Here is a 16077-nt window from a genome sequence, read left to right on the forward strand (position 1 = left end):
AAGCTGGTGTTTTAGACTTTGTTTTACTAACTGCACCTGACTAACTACATAGTTTTTAGGGATCTTTTGGAACGCTGCATCATCTCTTGTTTGACAGAGGTTTAATTGTTGCTTTCACCAGACCAGAAGAAAGAGATGCATATTTGAGATGTTACTCTCAGGCCAGGCAAGCAATCTAGCCACAGGGGTTGAATCTAGCCACAGGGGTTGCAATCTAGCCACAGGGGTTGAATCTAGCCACAGGGGTTGCAAGCCAGTAACTTCTGTGCCGGTCCCAAGCCCGGATAAATAGAGAGGGTTGCGTCAGGAAGGGCATCCGGCGTAAAAATTGCCAAAATAACCATGCGAATCATCCACAACACTTTAGACATACCGGATCGGTCGAGGCCCGGGTTAACAACGACCGCCACCGATGCTGTTAACCTACAGGGTGTCGGTGGAAATTTGACTACTGTTGGTGGAAGAAAGAGGGGAGGCAGAAGGGTCCGTGGCCAGAGAGAGAAGGGGAAAGGCAGGAACATAGGTTTGAGAATAGGGACTCTTAACGTTGGCACAATGACAGGGAAAGGCAGAGAGCTGGCAGACATGATGGAGAGAAGGAAGGTAGATGTACTGTGTGTGCAGGAGACAAGGTGGAAGGGCAGCAAGGCACGTAGTATTGGAGGAGGATACAAACTGTTCTATCATGGTGTTGATAGGAAGAGAAACGGGGTAGGAGTGATTCTGAAGGGGGAGTTTGTGAACAGTGTTCTAGAGGTGAAAAGAGTCTCAGACAGGATGATGAGCCTAAAGTTAGAAATTGAAGGGGTGATGGTGAATGTAGTCAGTGGGTATGCGCCACAGGTTGGCTGTGAGTTAGAAGTGAAGGAGAGATTCTGGAGTGAGTTGGATGAGGTCATAGAGAGTTTTCCCAGAGGAGAGAGAGTTGTTATTGGAGCAGACTTTAATGGGCATGTTGGTGAGGGCAACAGAGGTGATGAGGAGGTGATGGGCAGGTTTGGTGTGAAGGAAAGGAATCTGGAGGGACAGATGGTGGTGGACTTTGCAAAGAGGATGGAAATGGCGGTAGTCAACACTTACTTCCAGAAGAGAGAGGAACAGAGAGTGACATACAGAAGTGGAGGTAGGAGTACTCAGGTGGACTACATCCTATGTAGACGAGGTCATTTGAGAGAGGTTAATGACTGCAAAGTGGTGGTAGGAGAGAGTGTAGCCAGACAGCACCGCATGGTGGTGTGTAAGATGACTCTGGAGGTCAGGAAGAAGAAGATAGGGAAAACAGAAAAGAAGACCAAGTGGTGGAAGCTACAGAATGAAGAAACTTGTGAGGAATTTAGGCAGAAGTTGAGGCAGGTCCTGGGTGGTCAGGATGAGCTTCCAGAGGACTGGAAAACTACAGCAGAGATTATCAGGGAAACAGGTAGGAAGGTGCTAGGTGTGTCATCTGGAAAGAGGAAAGACGGTAAAGAGACTTGGTGGTGGAATGAGGAAGTACAGGAATGCGTCCAGAGGAAGAGGTTGGCTAAAAGGAAGTGGGATGTAGAAAGGACTGAGGAAGGTAGACAGGAGTACAAGGAAGCGCAGCGTAGAGTGAAGAGAGAGGTGGCAAAGGCCAAACAGAAAGCTTACGATGAGCTATATGACAGGTTAGACACAAAGGAAGGAGAGAAGGACTTGTACAGGCTAGCCAGACAGAGAGACAGAGATGGGAAGGACGTGCAACAGATAAGGGTGATTAAGGACAGAGATGGAAAGGTGCTAACAACCCAGGAGAGTGTACAGAAAAGATGGAAGGAGTATTTTGAGGAGCTGATGAACGAGGAAAATGACAGGGAAAGAAGGGAGGAAGATGTGGTTGTTGTGGAGCAGGAAGTAGCAGAGATTGGAAAGGATGAGGTTAGGAAGGCTCTGAAAAGGATGAAGAGCGGAAAGGCCGTTGGTCCTGATGACGTACCTGTGGAGGTATGGAAGTGCTTAGGAGAGACAGCAGTGGAATTTCTAACAAGGTTGTTCAATAGGATTTTAGAGAGTGAGAAGATGCCTGAGGAATGGAGGAGAAGCGTTCTGGTCCCGATCTTTAAGAACAAGGGTGACATGCAGAACTGCAGCAACTATAGAGGAATAAAGTTGATGAGCCACACAATGAAGCTGTGGGAAAGAGTAGTGGAAGCCAGGCTTAGGAAGAAGGTGGAGATCTGTGAGCAGCAGTATGGTTTCATGCCCCGTAAGAGCACCACTGATGCCATTTTTGCTTTGAGAATGTTGATGGAAAAGTACAGAGAAGGTCAGAAGGAGCTGCATTGTGTGTTCGTAGATTTAGAGAAGGCGTATGACAGGGTGCCGAGGGAGGAGCTGTGGTACTGTATGAGGTCGTCTGGAGTGGCAGAGAAGTATGTCAGAGTAGTTCAGGACATGTATGAGAGAAGTATGACGGTGGTGAGATGTGCTGTAGGTCAGACAGAGGAGTTCAAGGTGGAGGTGGGACTACACCAAGGATCAGCTTTGAGTCCTTTTTTGTTTGCTATGCTGATGGACAGGCTGACAGACGAGGTCAGACAGGAATCTCCCTGGACAATGATGTTTGCGGATGACATTGTAATTTGCAGTGAGAGTAGAGAGCAGGTGGAGGAACAGCTAGAGAGGTGGAGGTTTGCTCTGGAAAGAAGAGGTATGAAGGTCAGTCGTAGTAAGACAGAATACATGTGTCTGAACGAGAGGGATCAAGGTAGAAGCGTTAGGTTACAGGGGGCTGAGGTGAAGAAGGTGCAGGAGTTTAAGTACTTGGGGTCAACAGTTCAGTGTGATGGGGATTGTGGAAAAGAGGTGAAGAGGCGAGTGCAGGCAGGTTGGAGCGGTTGGAGGAAAGTGTCAGGAGTGTTGTGTGACAGAAAAGTGCCAGCAAGACTCAAAGGAAAGGTGTACAAGACAGTGGTGAGACCAGCTCTGCTCTATGGGTTAGAGACGGTAGCAGTGAGACAGAGACAAGAGGCTGAGATGGAGGTAGCAGAGATGAAGATGCTGAGGTTCTCCTTAGGAGTGACCAGGTTAGACAGGATAAGGAACGAGTACATCAGAGGGACGGCTCATGTTGCCTGTGTTAGCGACAAAGTCAGAGAAGCCAGACTGAGATGGTTTGGACATGTTCAGAGGAGGGATAGTGGATACATTGGTAGAAGGATGTTGGAGATGGAGCTGCCTGGCCGGAGGGCAAGAGGACGGCCAAAGAGGAGATATATGGATGTCTTAACAGAGGACATGAAGTTGGCTAACGTTAGGGTAGAAGATGTCCATGATAGAGTGAGGTGGAAAAGGATGATTCGCTGTGGCGACCCCTGATGGGAAAAGCCGAAAGAGAAAGAAGACTCTCAGGCCAGGCAAGCGCTTGGAGTCAGGACATGTTTTGAAAAAGCCCCTCGGACTAAAACCTTGGTCACAACTGCTCTTACGTGTGGATCCGGGCTGCACATGAGGAAAAAATATGCACACCTTAATGGGGCATGGCCAGCATGAAGCTGTGGACCGCTCGGTGAGCCGTAAAGAAAAAATGTTCATGTACATTCATTTTCTACAGTAATGCTGAGAGCGGCAGGTCATAGTGAACATAAACACAACACCTAGGGTAAGCAAGGGTGAAATAGCTGAGACTCAGGCCCGTCGTACAGATTTTTTTTTTTTAAGCCCCTCAAATCCTGCGTACTTCACAAGAAGCCAGATAAAGCTGTTCACTTGATAAGTGTGCACTCCTTGTGTGCCGCGTGACTGTTAGAAATGAAGAAACTAGGCGATCATCCTTAGATTATCCTACGGGCACATCCTGTAACAACTACAGTGAGGTGTAAAGACCCTGTACGACAGCAAAAGTACATATAACTTACATTAGCGTTACAAATATGAATGAAAAATCCTACTTTCTATTTTCATGACGTATCTGAAGGTGGCCGCACAAGCCACAGGAGAACTGCGAGACACACCCGCGCTCCCACCCTCCAGGGAGCCGGACAATCCAAAAACCCATAGCAACCGTACAGGTCAACCAACCCCTTGTACAGGTGCATGTGACTTAGGCTTAAGGTTTAAACCAAAGCTTTGACTGGAGAGTTTTCAGACTAGCTACCTTTTGAAAAAGACAATTTGAGGGAGATGGGTCCACTAATCTATTAATAAAACAAAAACGTGGCCCTACTTATGCACACATTTTTAGGCTCCCTCAAATGATATTAAAGGATTTTTTTTTATTCATTGTCATAAACAAAGAAAGTAGAAATTTAAGAAACCAGTTTGAAAGTGTTTAATTCCAAAGTTTTTGTCTGAAGTTGGACTTTTAGCATGGTAGGTGAGAAACATAATCAGGAGCAAGACTTCATAGCAACCATCCCTAAAAAGAATTAGTTCTTTCATTTGTTAGCTAAAAATGTTTTTTTTTTCTAATCCTGCAAATACATGCAAAGCTGTCAGTATTTTGCAACAGTTTGCACTCTGTCTAATTCCTGTCAGCAACAAATTTCATCAATTAGAAAAACAAGTGGACAGATTTTAGATCGCCCTAGTTACTAAAAGTTTAAAAAATCCCTTATCTAAGGCTAAATATTGTAATGCAATCTATGAGATGTAAGTATCTGTCCATCCTGAATATTTTTACTGGTGCATGCTTTTACAATAGAGGACATTTTGGATCATTTTGCAGACCTGAATACATCGAGGGCGGCATTATTGACAATAGGAAGGATACAGGTAGAGCTGAACAATTTTGAAAAGGACCACTGTCTAACAGCCATTGGTGCTCTTGTGAGTGAATTAAGACAAAACGTTTCTAAAAAAGTGTTTTGATATAATTATCATCTGATTTGAATGATTGTTGATCTTGATCTCCTGATCTGAATTTCAGGTGACTCTTGGGAATTCAGATTAAAACCTTGTGATTTTTTAGATTGGCTCTGAAGTTGGAGAACTCAACTCTTCAGGATGAAGTTTAATTGAAATGTGTTAGGGTATAAAAAAATGTAAAACCAATCGGATCCCAACCATCAAAAGATATGTTTTTGACTGCCCCGGACAGGGGTCAAACTGTGAATACACGTGTGTGGAGCAAACAACTGGCTGCAGAGTTTTACATTCTCTAAATGTTTGAAGTATACGAAGTAAGACGATTTCTCAGTGTAGTTCTTTTCATAGTTTCTATATCTATATGTAGTGTAGCTCAAAATAATAGTATACTTAAAGTTTTTGTGTCATTTTCATGTCAAACCATAAGATTAATTGTTTTAGATTGTGGTGTGAGAAGACCTCTGTGCATTTCAGAAGAGGGATATTTGTTTTGCTGCAGCTAACTGTCCACTATCCCATTGCATTTAAATGGGGATCCCTCTTGAAGAAGGATACCTTGAGTTCAGTTGGTCGTCATGTTGTTTTAAAGCCTTGAATGGTGAAAATCTTCTTTTAAGGTTTTGAATTTGAAGCTGCCCCCAACATAAGAGTAAGCCGACCTGGAGGGACATTTAGTGGGAAATGAAATTGCAAAGGGACACAGCAGCTGAGATGCATTACAGAAGCTGCAAATAGAAGAGGTGGAAGGAGTTAGACAGAAAATGAAGATGGCAAAGAGATGAAATAGGAAGGAGATTGAAGTGGGAGATTCTCATTTATGTTGTTCAGAGGAAACTAAAACAAGATGGCCTAAAGAACAAGTCATTTATTTGAATTGTCACCTTAGGTCACAGCAGGGGCTTCAATGAGTCTTTTTCTTTCAACATAAACACACAGAATGATGTGTGAACCGGTGTGTGTGTTTACTTTGTAATGGAAGGTATGATTGAGTGTCTTACTTTCATCCTTGTCCACAGCAAAGCTGGCTCTGAAAATGAGTCTGCAGGAGTTCTCATTTTGACACACAGTAGATTTATGCAGCAGCAGGAGCTGCAGTCAGATGCTGTTTGCCAAAGTAACAAACTCTGTGGCTTTAAACACACACACACCCCCACACACACAGGAATTACATGGTAATATACACCGGCTGACACCGGCTGGTATTTAATTCTCCCAGTTGCAGAGAAAATTGTGAACAGCAGTGGAAGCAGCATGGTCAGCTCCGGATGCCTAAGATTAAGGATGCATGGGAATATCAGAAGGAATGTGCATATTGACAATGTTTATACTATTATTCTGCTGATAAGACACCTCAATAGAATATTTCTCTGCCTACACGGCTTCATTGGTCATGAAAACGTCAATGCGCTTGCACCAGCTTTAAATTTGTTCACCATGTTGTACCATAAGGATACAGCCTTTTTCTGTCCCTGTCTGTTTCACTTCTTTGACATGCCCGGGGCTTAACAGCAGTGCCAGCAATCACTAAATGGCTTTAAAAAAGAGACCATCATAGCTTTTGTTCATAACATCATGATACCCATATTACTCCAGCAATCCATCAAGTCTTTCAGCTTCGTAGTTTATTGCAGTCGCTCAAAAAGATTATGACAGATTTTGAGTGCCATGTACCACAGAAAAGTGGTTCCAGGTCAGTAAACACAACCAGAATTCACACAGAAGGCCCACTGGATCAAAACTGTTTTCGAGAAAATGAAGGGATTTTAAGTTGCATCATCTGAAAAACAGAGACGTGACTAGACGAACCCTGAGCTTTTATTTTGACACGCATGACATTGTACATCGCACACGTGTCACCATCCTCTCCCCTTCCCACACTCATGGTGCAAAAAAGAAGTACTGTCTATTAAATGGAGCTTTCTTTTATTGGAAGTGGAAGGTTCCTCTTCTGTCTCCTGGCTGGTCGTTTTCCCTTTGGCAAAGAAACTTTCCAAAGATGTTTGTTTTTTACTCATTTTGCTAGCTCCTGGGTTTTATTTTAGCGGTAACCTATCACGTGACCGAGAAGAGCACCTTGTCCTGTGTCAAGAGTGATATAGACGGATGTAACAGAGAATCTGGCAGTTTTTCTAAATAAAACATCTTTCAGTTTCTGTAATAAATTACCGGTCCGCGGCTCTGGGGTTGTGGACCGCTGGTGTAAAGCACCACTTTTTAATTATAACTCACTGCATCTCCCAGGGTCAAGGACCACAACCAGTCTGTTACGTCAGTTTATTCTTCTTGAACGTGGAGATAAACTGCTTAGAGAAACAAAAATGTCGAATGACTGAAGTTATGTTCAAAGTGTGCAGGATGTATGTGAATTTACCAAGTGTGTGAATTTACCCTGTGTCAGGTTTTAAAAAGCTAGTCATCGGTTTCTTTAGGTGAAAAATGAGCTCATTTAATGTGATCAGGTAGAAAGGAGAATTTTTTTTCAATGCCACTCAGAGTCATCTTAATAGAACGAACTATCTGTTCATAAAGACATTAAACAAAAACACAAAATATACAATTGAGACAATTATAAAATGTTAATTGATTTTAGGGTTGGGCGACGTCCCTTAAATTGGCCGTTGACGATGTTTGCTGTCAACCATCGGGATGGACGATGACATTGTCGGGGGGGGGGGGGTATTTTTACATTTTTCGTTCTTATATAACTGCTATTCGTTTTTTTGCTTTTTTCATTTTATTTCCCAACTAATGACTAATCCGCGAAGATCCAGTATAAACTGAGGGAAGTGACTTTAACAAAAAAAGTAACAAACAAAATAGAAAAGAAGTAGTCCGCTCCCGCACTTCACTAGTGAAGTGGACCGGCGGAGTGCGGACTTACAGCTTTGTGTTTGAGGGGAAGGGGGGGGGGGGGGGTGCTTTGTTACATGAGCGCTATGTGTGGGAGATTTAAGACTGCGATCCGTCCCGCAGCTCTAGGGGTACAAGCAACCGAACTCAGAACCGGGTCTAAAAGTGTGTGTCTGAGCACAGCTCGGATCGTCAGCACACACAGTGGTTTGAGCTTCAAAGCAGAAATGTCGCTCAGTCCTTAGAAAACATTCAAACAATCACGTGGATTTGTGTTTCCAGTCGTGTCCCGACTAAATAAAGGCCGATTTTATTCTTACATGTTTACGTGCAGCCAGGATGCAGCGCCACCCAAAGCTAATGTTGTTAGCCCGAGCTGACATGTCAATGTATATAGCCGCTCGGTGCTGTTTGACATTGTTTTGTATTGAATTCTTACATTCAATAAAGTTTGAAAAAAAAAGCCGCTCGGCGGAATTTATATCCTTCCGGTTTTCAAACCCTACTGCGCATGTGCGAATGATTTATTCTGACGGAAAGTGTGACCTTAGTGAACGTTTTTATATTCTGAAAACATTTTTCTGGGCCCATGTACATGGTTGGATTTTAATCCGACCATTGATCCCATCAAGATATTTTGTACGTGTAACCGCGGCTTATGGTGTCGACTCGCAACGTGGCGGGGGCGTGGCATCACGATGGTGGTCTCTCCATCGGGATGTCAGTCACCCATCACGATGGACGATGATATCGTCCATCGGCACAACCCTAATTGATTTTATTATCAGTCAGAGATACAAGCGTTAGGTCACGGTGAGCTTTCTAACCGGAAACAGCTGTTTACTAATAAAGTCAGTGTTGAACAAGGAATAAATTGTAGACTTTGGAGAAAAATGGAACTAAAGACTAAGTAACTAATGACTAAAAATAGAGACTAAGGCCTATGTGACCCATAGCAAATAAAAAAGAAGCTAAACTGAAACAATATAAACATAAGAAAGAACAAGTGAGACCTCATCGTGCCAACTTTTATTCTCAGGTTAAAACCTAACTTAAGCATGAATATACATATAATGTTTGTCATTTTTATGTAAAATCTTCCATACATGTTGCTATCATTGAACATGAACAAAAAGTTTGCTTTATTAAAACAATCACTATTTAATAGCGAGTTTTATTAACTCTGAGCTTTTCTGAGTTTTTACATAAAATTACACTTTAATAAATGGGAAAAAAAAAATTTTAAAATGTGTCCTTTGTTTTCCTAGAACCTTTGGTTGACAATCATTATTAAAACAAATATCCCAACTTCCAGACAAATCCAAAGCCTCAGTTAGGAAATGTTCACTACAGATGACATTGTGATGCTGTACAGCCAAAACCAGTTTGAAGTTAAATCAGGAGAAAGACTGCACAGCTTCTGGTAACTGTTGCCAAATCAGAATCCTGTGTGGGAACTATCTTAAGACAGATTTTTCTGAGGACACTGCAGGTTCCTTTTTTTATGTGTGTTTAACATCATCCATCCAACTGAGCATAGTAAACATTTTGCACTCTCATAACTTTGTGGCATTTGCATCTATTGATGGAGGTCAGCACAGGAAGTCATGCCCTTAATTTAGGTTGAGAGTTTCTGTTGGGTTATCCAGGGAGGCAGTAGGACTTGGAGAGGGTTTTGCCTTTCCATCCATAAGGACAAACAAACAAATCGTTTACGTCTCTTAAAAAGGAGAACTTGATCTTACTTGTGTCTCTTTTAGCTCTTTGATTTTTGCGTTGATCTGGTGGAAACTCAACTTTCCTGAAAAGGGAAAAGTGGCGTCTGATTGGCCCATAGGTGCTGCTATCGCATCCTCCAAGCTCAACAATGCCTCAATGCCTGCTGGAGCATAGGCTGTGCATTACACCCCCTCCCCCCCCCCCCCCCCCCCCACACACACACATCCTGCTGTTCCACACATTCCTTCAACTGAGACACTGAGACTTACATTCTCTTTCCCTCTGTTTAGTTTTTCTTTAGAACATTTACAAAAAAAGTCCCATTTCAGGAAGTGTCTCAGCAGCTTTCCATCCTTCTTTTGAATGTTTTTTATAAAGTTTCTTCACTGGGGCTACATTAGAAATTTTAGCCTTGCTTTAAATTTGAATCATGTTCGTCAGGAATGAACATAAATGTTCAGAATCAGGATCCCCTGTTTTTTTTTTTTTACATGTGAATGACATTTCAAATCCTGTGTGATGCAGCACAGGTCCTCTTTGCAAAAGATGCAGATGGAATCGGAGTGCACGTTTTTTCCCACCATCAGCAGTTGTTTGTGAGAAATTGACAGAGACAGAAAGGTTACAGAGACCGGTGGGGGGCCGGACCTCCGTCCAAAATACTTAAACCACTTTAAAACACTTGCCTTTGGGCAAGTCTGAGGTCAGGTAACCGACCAAGTGTTCACTGTTGACAAACTTGCTCGATTAACCTTTGTGCTATCTTAGATGACCCCACCCTTACATTGACGTGTTCTCCCTACCATGACAAAGGTGGATAAAGGTGGAAAGATTTCATGTAATCCATGGACACCAGTGAAGATCACAAATCATTGCAGAAAAAAGGTTCAGAGCACTGTCTAGTGGGTCTAGATGACCCAACTCCCAATGTTAAAGTGCCTAGGATAGCACTAACTCATTAAACTCATTTTTTCACAGTCTCAGAATATGCTGAATGTTGTGAATATCTTTTTTGCCCCCTGGAATTCATAGGAAAATGTTCTCTTCTTAGTAAGGTGTTCATTTATTTTGTTCCTTTTAAGGCCTTCGTCACAACTGCCTTTAGGGGTAGATATAGGCTGTCTGTGGGAGATAAATGAACAAACAGGGCGCATAGGAAATACCAGCTGTAGACCACTTGGTGAGCCCGTAGAGCAAAAATGTTCATGCACATTTGTTTCTGTTGCAGGCGACATATCATTACAAAACACATAACATGCAAATTTTCAAAATATCAACCCTACCATATTTTGCACACTGGACAAAGGGATCGTTCGTGCTGCTGAAGTGATAAGTTTGTGCCCCCCCTTGCGCCCCCCCTGGTTGACATTAGGGAAATACTTATACATTCACTACCCTGTGTATGTGGCATTTGTGTAGATTCAATAGGGGCCAGTGCGTGCACCTTACTAAAGACTAGAGTGTAAGGACACCCTACAAGCGCATCACCCGTACGTCATACATACGTGTAACTTTCATTAGCCTTACGAATACTTGATGATACACTTGCGGACGATGCATGACAATCATATGATCTATTTTCATGATGTCCCTTAAGGTGGCCGTACAAACCTCAAGGGACCTGCAAGGCACACCTGCGTTCCCCTTAACCCTTGTGCTATCTTAGATGACCCCACCCCTACATTGACGTGTTCTCCCTACCATGACAAAGGTGGATAAAGGTGGAAGGATTTCATGTAATCCATGGACACCAGTGAGGTTCACAAATCATTGAAGAAAAAAGGTTCAGAGCACTGTCTAGTGAGTCTACATGACCCAACTCCCACTGTTAAAGAGCCTAGGATAGCACAAGGGTTACGATGCAGCCACTCCTTTTTACAACTATCCACTGGCCCGTACAACCCAAAAACATGCAGCACCCTTACGGGTCAACCCCCTATAAAGGTGCATGTGACTAAAGCTTCAGGGAGCTCTCATATGGCTCATATCAGAAAAGTTTACCCACCTGTTGTTTTCTAAATCCTACTTTTTAAGGGACATTTCTTTGGTCGTTGCACCCCAGTGATATCCAACAAACAGCATGACAGATTGCCAACAGTGGCAGCGTTTTGGAGATGTGCCTGCATGAAGCAAAAGTGGACACAGATTTGTTGTTACTGTTAGTCACAGGTGTCAAACTGCCGTCCAGGTATTCAATAGCTAGTAGAACAGCAACATGTGACAAACCCGCAGGACAGTAAAGCTGGAGAGCTGGAGTTTGACACCTTGCAAGAAGTGATGGAGGAAATACAGTGAATGTAGACATCCAGTAGATCCTGTAGCTTTGTCCTTCTCTTGACTTCAGCAAGTAGTCGTTCAAAAATGTAGAACAAACGCCATCTTTGTCACTTCTGGATGGATTTTTTGTTTTGTTTTTGACACTTTTTGTCCTCTCCCTGCAGGCTCTGTTGAAAATGGACTGTCAGGGTTTGGTAGCCAGATTGGTCATGGACTTTGTGCTCCTAACCACTGCTGTGGAAATTGCTGGACGATGGAGGGAGCTGGCTGAGAAGCTTGTTAAGATTTCCCGCCAGCAGATGGACGCTTATGAGGCACCGCACCGTGACCGAAACGGAGTGGTAGACAGTGAGGTATACATGTTTCACACCAGATCGCTGCCTACAAAATGCACGTTATATGCAATGTTATAAAAACAAATCTTTATAATGTCGTTTATATTCAACATGCTTTTATTAGTCAACACTGAATCTGCAACTTAAAAGCAGCTTCTGACTCAAAAAAATGTCACTGCAGTGGTGCTGTTCTTTTGACGCGTTTGTGTTGCAATTGCATTCCTACGGTGGCCCTGAAAGTGCAAATCACATCAACAAATCACTTGATAATAATTTAAAAAGCAAAAAATAAATTAAAAAAATTACATTTTAGAAATCCAAACTAAATTCCACAAACCAAAACTCAATTGCAAAAAAAAAAGAAATGCAGTCGCTCCAAAATAAATATATAGCATTACCTGCGATAATGCAAGTGTGAATGCTGTAAGTTGAATGTGTGCTGTGAATCCATTTGTAATGGATTTACCGCATGGAAAGGGAGGGTGTTGCTCTAAACCAATGACCCAAAGATGAATTTCTCATGAATTGCTTCCGCTCTGCAGAAAACTACGTCCTAGAAAGCGACAGTTTTTTTTTTTTTATTTGGCTAAAAATTGCATAATTATAATTGAAAGACCACTGAAAAGGCTTTGAAAAATAGATCAAAAGATGATTGGGGTGGGAGTTTAAGGATGAAATCCACTCACAGGTTCCTGCTGAGTGCAAACTGATGACAGTAACTGCTTGCATCTCTAGCATTTTGTTGCCCATCTCAATACAGAGAACAATCAAAGCTTTTTGTAATCACCAACCTCTCTTTTGGTTTTAGTTATAAATTTATTTTTAGTAAATTCTCAGTTTGTTGTTTGTATATTTTTGGGTTTACTGGCAAACATGCCCAGAATTAAACTGAGATTGTTGCATCACCCAGCCTTTTGCTTCATTGATCAGGAAATAACGTATACTGAAGCTGTAGTTTCATTCCCTTTCATTAACTACAAATCCCAAACAGTGTGTCTTTGTTTTAACAAAGCTAGGCCAAATCCGGATGCTCTGAAGCACAGAGGTTTGCATTTACATGTAAGCTATGACTTATTCTTTCAGCATACATTTTTAAAGTTATAAAACTGATGATGTTATGCATTTCCAAGCACTGGCAGCTATGTGCTAATGTAGCTCACCAGCGATTATTGATGACGTCATTGATGCCGTCCGAATTTGATTAAACTATTTTTCCATATATCTCCGCTTGGAGGGCTTGATGTAGGGATAAGGAGAAGCCGTAGGGGTAGGGGAAGAATTCAGATCCAGCCTTTGCTTTGGTGCATCAGACATGCTGAAGACACAAGCAGTTGAACATATACAGTCGGTATTTTGAGGTAGATCCTGTTCAGTGGTGTAACATCTGATTTGTGTGTGCAGGCCATGTGGAAGCCCGCCTATGACTTCCTGGTCACATGGGCAGCTCAGATCGGCGACAGCTACAGGGACGTGATCCAGGAGCTGCACATGGGTCTGGACAAGATGAAAAGCCCCATCACAAAGCGCTGGAAGCACCTGACTGGCACGCTCATCCTGGTCAACTGTCTGGATGTGCTGCGAAGCTCCGCCTTCAGTCCAGCTGTTCAGGACGACTACGCCATCTGAGGCCCCTCCCATTCCCCACCACACGCTGCAGATTTGCTGTCCACTGTCGTACATGGTGGTTCTGTTACTGCAGCACTGCCTGCAGTTCTTCAAACACAGGGAACTCCAGCAGACTGCACAGCGCTGCGTGGAGCTCTGTGACTCCCAGCTGATCTTGCACTCTTCTATATTTTTTGTACTCTAGTTATGGCACAGCATATTTGTAGAGCGACTCTCTGGACTCTTTGGTTAACAACTGTGGATTTCATGCCAAGAGACACTATTTTTAAGTAAAATGATTTTGTCTTGTATGTATAAATAATACAATTTGTTACCTTATTGCTCCTGTGTCAGACCTGCTATATTTATTTGTTTTTCTCTATCACATAGTCTCTTTTGACATTTTTTACAACCAGCAACAGCAACAAAGCATTTAAAAACATACATTTTCCATAACTTTGGGTACACAACACATCTATGGCGTAACTCAACATAACGAGGAGCAGATTGGGACTGGAGTTTGACTTAATGCATCTTTTTTTGGTTGAAAGTGACTAACATGCAATGCTCACTAAGTGAGACGAAGTTGCTTTACAAAAACGAACTGCAAATGATTCATGCTGCAACTCTCAAATGTATTATTTCAACCAATAGGCTATGGGATAGGTTGACAAAGACATGCAGTTCTTGATAGTACCATACCACTTGATCTGTTTCAGGTAATTTGTGGTCTGAAACATTTCTACTATTTGTCCCTAACACAGAAGGAAATATGACATATTTCTCTGTTTCCCTCTAATTTTCATCCAAAACACTGACTGAAAAAGAACATTTTTCTGAAAAAACACTAAGCTTGCATTAGGGCCTAAAGAGCTGGACAGACAATTCAGGTCTATTAGCTTGATTAGATTTTGTCGGATAAGACAAAATCTCCATTTAAGGTCTGAATTACTGCATTGCTTCTCCCACTGATGCTTTGCCAGATAGTTGTACATGTTTGTGTGTCTGACATTTGAAGAAAAATGCCTTTAAATGCCATTTAGTGAGACTAAACTTCTGTTTACTGGGCTCTGTCTGCTAATGATATATTGTTGTTTGCAGGCCCTCTTTCTGAGGAACGCTGGAATTTTAAAATAACAAATATGATTTCACATAACCTCAAGAAATGTTATGAGTTAAGTTTATTTTAATCAGAAACTGTGTGCAAGGTCAGAATCCCATTAGCTGAAGGTGAGGAAGTGCACGAAAAGAAAAATTTGACTTTTTATGCTGTTAAAAAATAGATACATAATTGTGCCTTTTTGGATTTTAGATGACTTTTTTTTTCTAAATGTAAGCAGGAGTTTGGTGACATTTCTGTTGAGTTTCAGCTAAAACTCCAGCTGGACATTTTTTTAATTAGTTTTGGTATTCTTGTTTTACAATCTTTATTTTTCAAAAAACAGTAAGATGTCAAAGTGGTATATCAATTTAAATGAAGGAATATCAAAGTGCATAACCTGTAAAAGATTCCATGTTTTTTTCTATTTGCTCTAGCAGGAACTTAAAAACATGATTTGTACCCAATGTTTCACATTAATTTAGTATGTAGTAGAATTTAGTTTGTTAAAATACAGAATCTGGAAAATAAAAGATACCAAAACAAAAAATAAATAAATAAACTGCCTGAAGTTCTGTAAATAAAAGATATCAAAACCCTATTTTTTCTCAGCTTGGATAATGAAAGCAGACAGTGGCAGTGTTGCACACGTGTTCTCTTTTGAAACTGGGAATGTGGGCTCATGAATTCATGACCTCCAGCACTGAAAGTTTGTCATTTTTTGCCGTTGTTCCAACAGTTCCTCCTCAGCGGTAGCCTTTACCTTCAGGTTTTAAGTCAACCCATTTATATTTTACTTAAAACAATTATTTTGTGAGTTTCTTTTTTATCAGTTTCTATTTACAAAAGGAGTATCCACTCAAGTGCTTCAGAAAAGTTTGGGTGTCTTCAGACCGGATACATTTGGTCCACTTGAAGTGAACCAGAGTACGTTTGGCCCGATAATCTGGAACACATTTTCAGTCTGAATACACCCAAGCGGACCCTGGTCCGGGACCAGGAACCACTCTCTGACCCATCTTTTGAGGTGTTCTTGGTTCATTTTCAATCCGATTGAGCTTCAGTTCAGTCTGAATACAATCTGGAAGCGGAACAACTGGACCAAAACGGCCACCATAGCCGGTCGTCACATGATGTAATAAAATTAGGGAAGAAGGAACCAACTAACCATGGACAAATGTAAAGCAACAATTATCGTGTTACCAGACAGAAAGAAGGGTCCAACTCCTTACTTGTTGGAACATTTATTTTAACACAGCTGAAAACGCTTCTTACTGGCTTTTCTGGGTATCGTTACGCGGCACGGGCCTGGTGCTGCTGTGACGTCATCCTAAAAGCTACCTTGTAGTTTCTTAACAGAATTCTTTT

General features: G+C 41.9%; 1 protein-coding gene across 4 annotated transcripts in view; it reads left to right on the forward strand.

Annotated features, from left to right (window-relative positions):
- sh3bp4 (SH3 domain binding protein 4) overlaps nucleotides 1–15276 on the forward strand; it is a 57079-nt gene extending 41803 nt beyond the window's left edge. For all 4 annotated transcript variants that reach the window (XM_023950648.1, XM_020713348.2, XM_011489504.3 and 1 more), the window contains 2 exons: nucleotides 11835–12023; nucleotides 13407–15276. In XM_023950648.1, the coding sequence (XP_023806416.1) occupies nucleotides 11835–12023; nucleotides 13407–13631 (414 nt within the window). In that variant the 3' untranslated portion in view covers nucleotides 13632–15276. The remainder of the gene's footprint in view (nucleotides 1–11834; nucleotides 12024–13406) is intronic.
- The last annotated feature ends 801 nt before the right edge of the window (nucleotides 15277–16077 follow it).

This window comes from Oryzias latipes, chromosome 21, assembly GCF_002234675.1.
Source record: "Oryzias latipes chromosome 21, ASM223467v1".
In the NCBI taxonomy this organism is placed as follows: Eukaryota; Metazoa; Chordata; class Actinopteri; order Beloniformes; family Adrianichthyidae; genus Oryzias; species Oryzias latipes.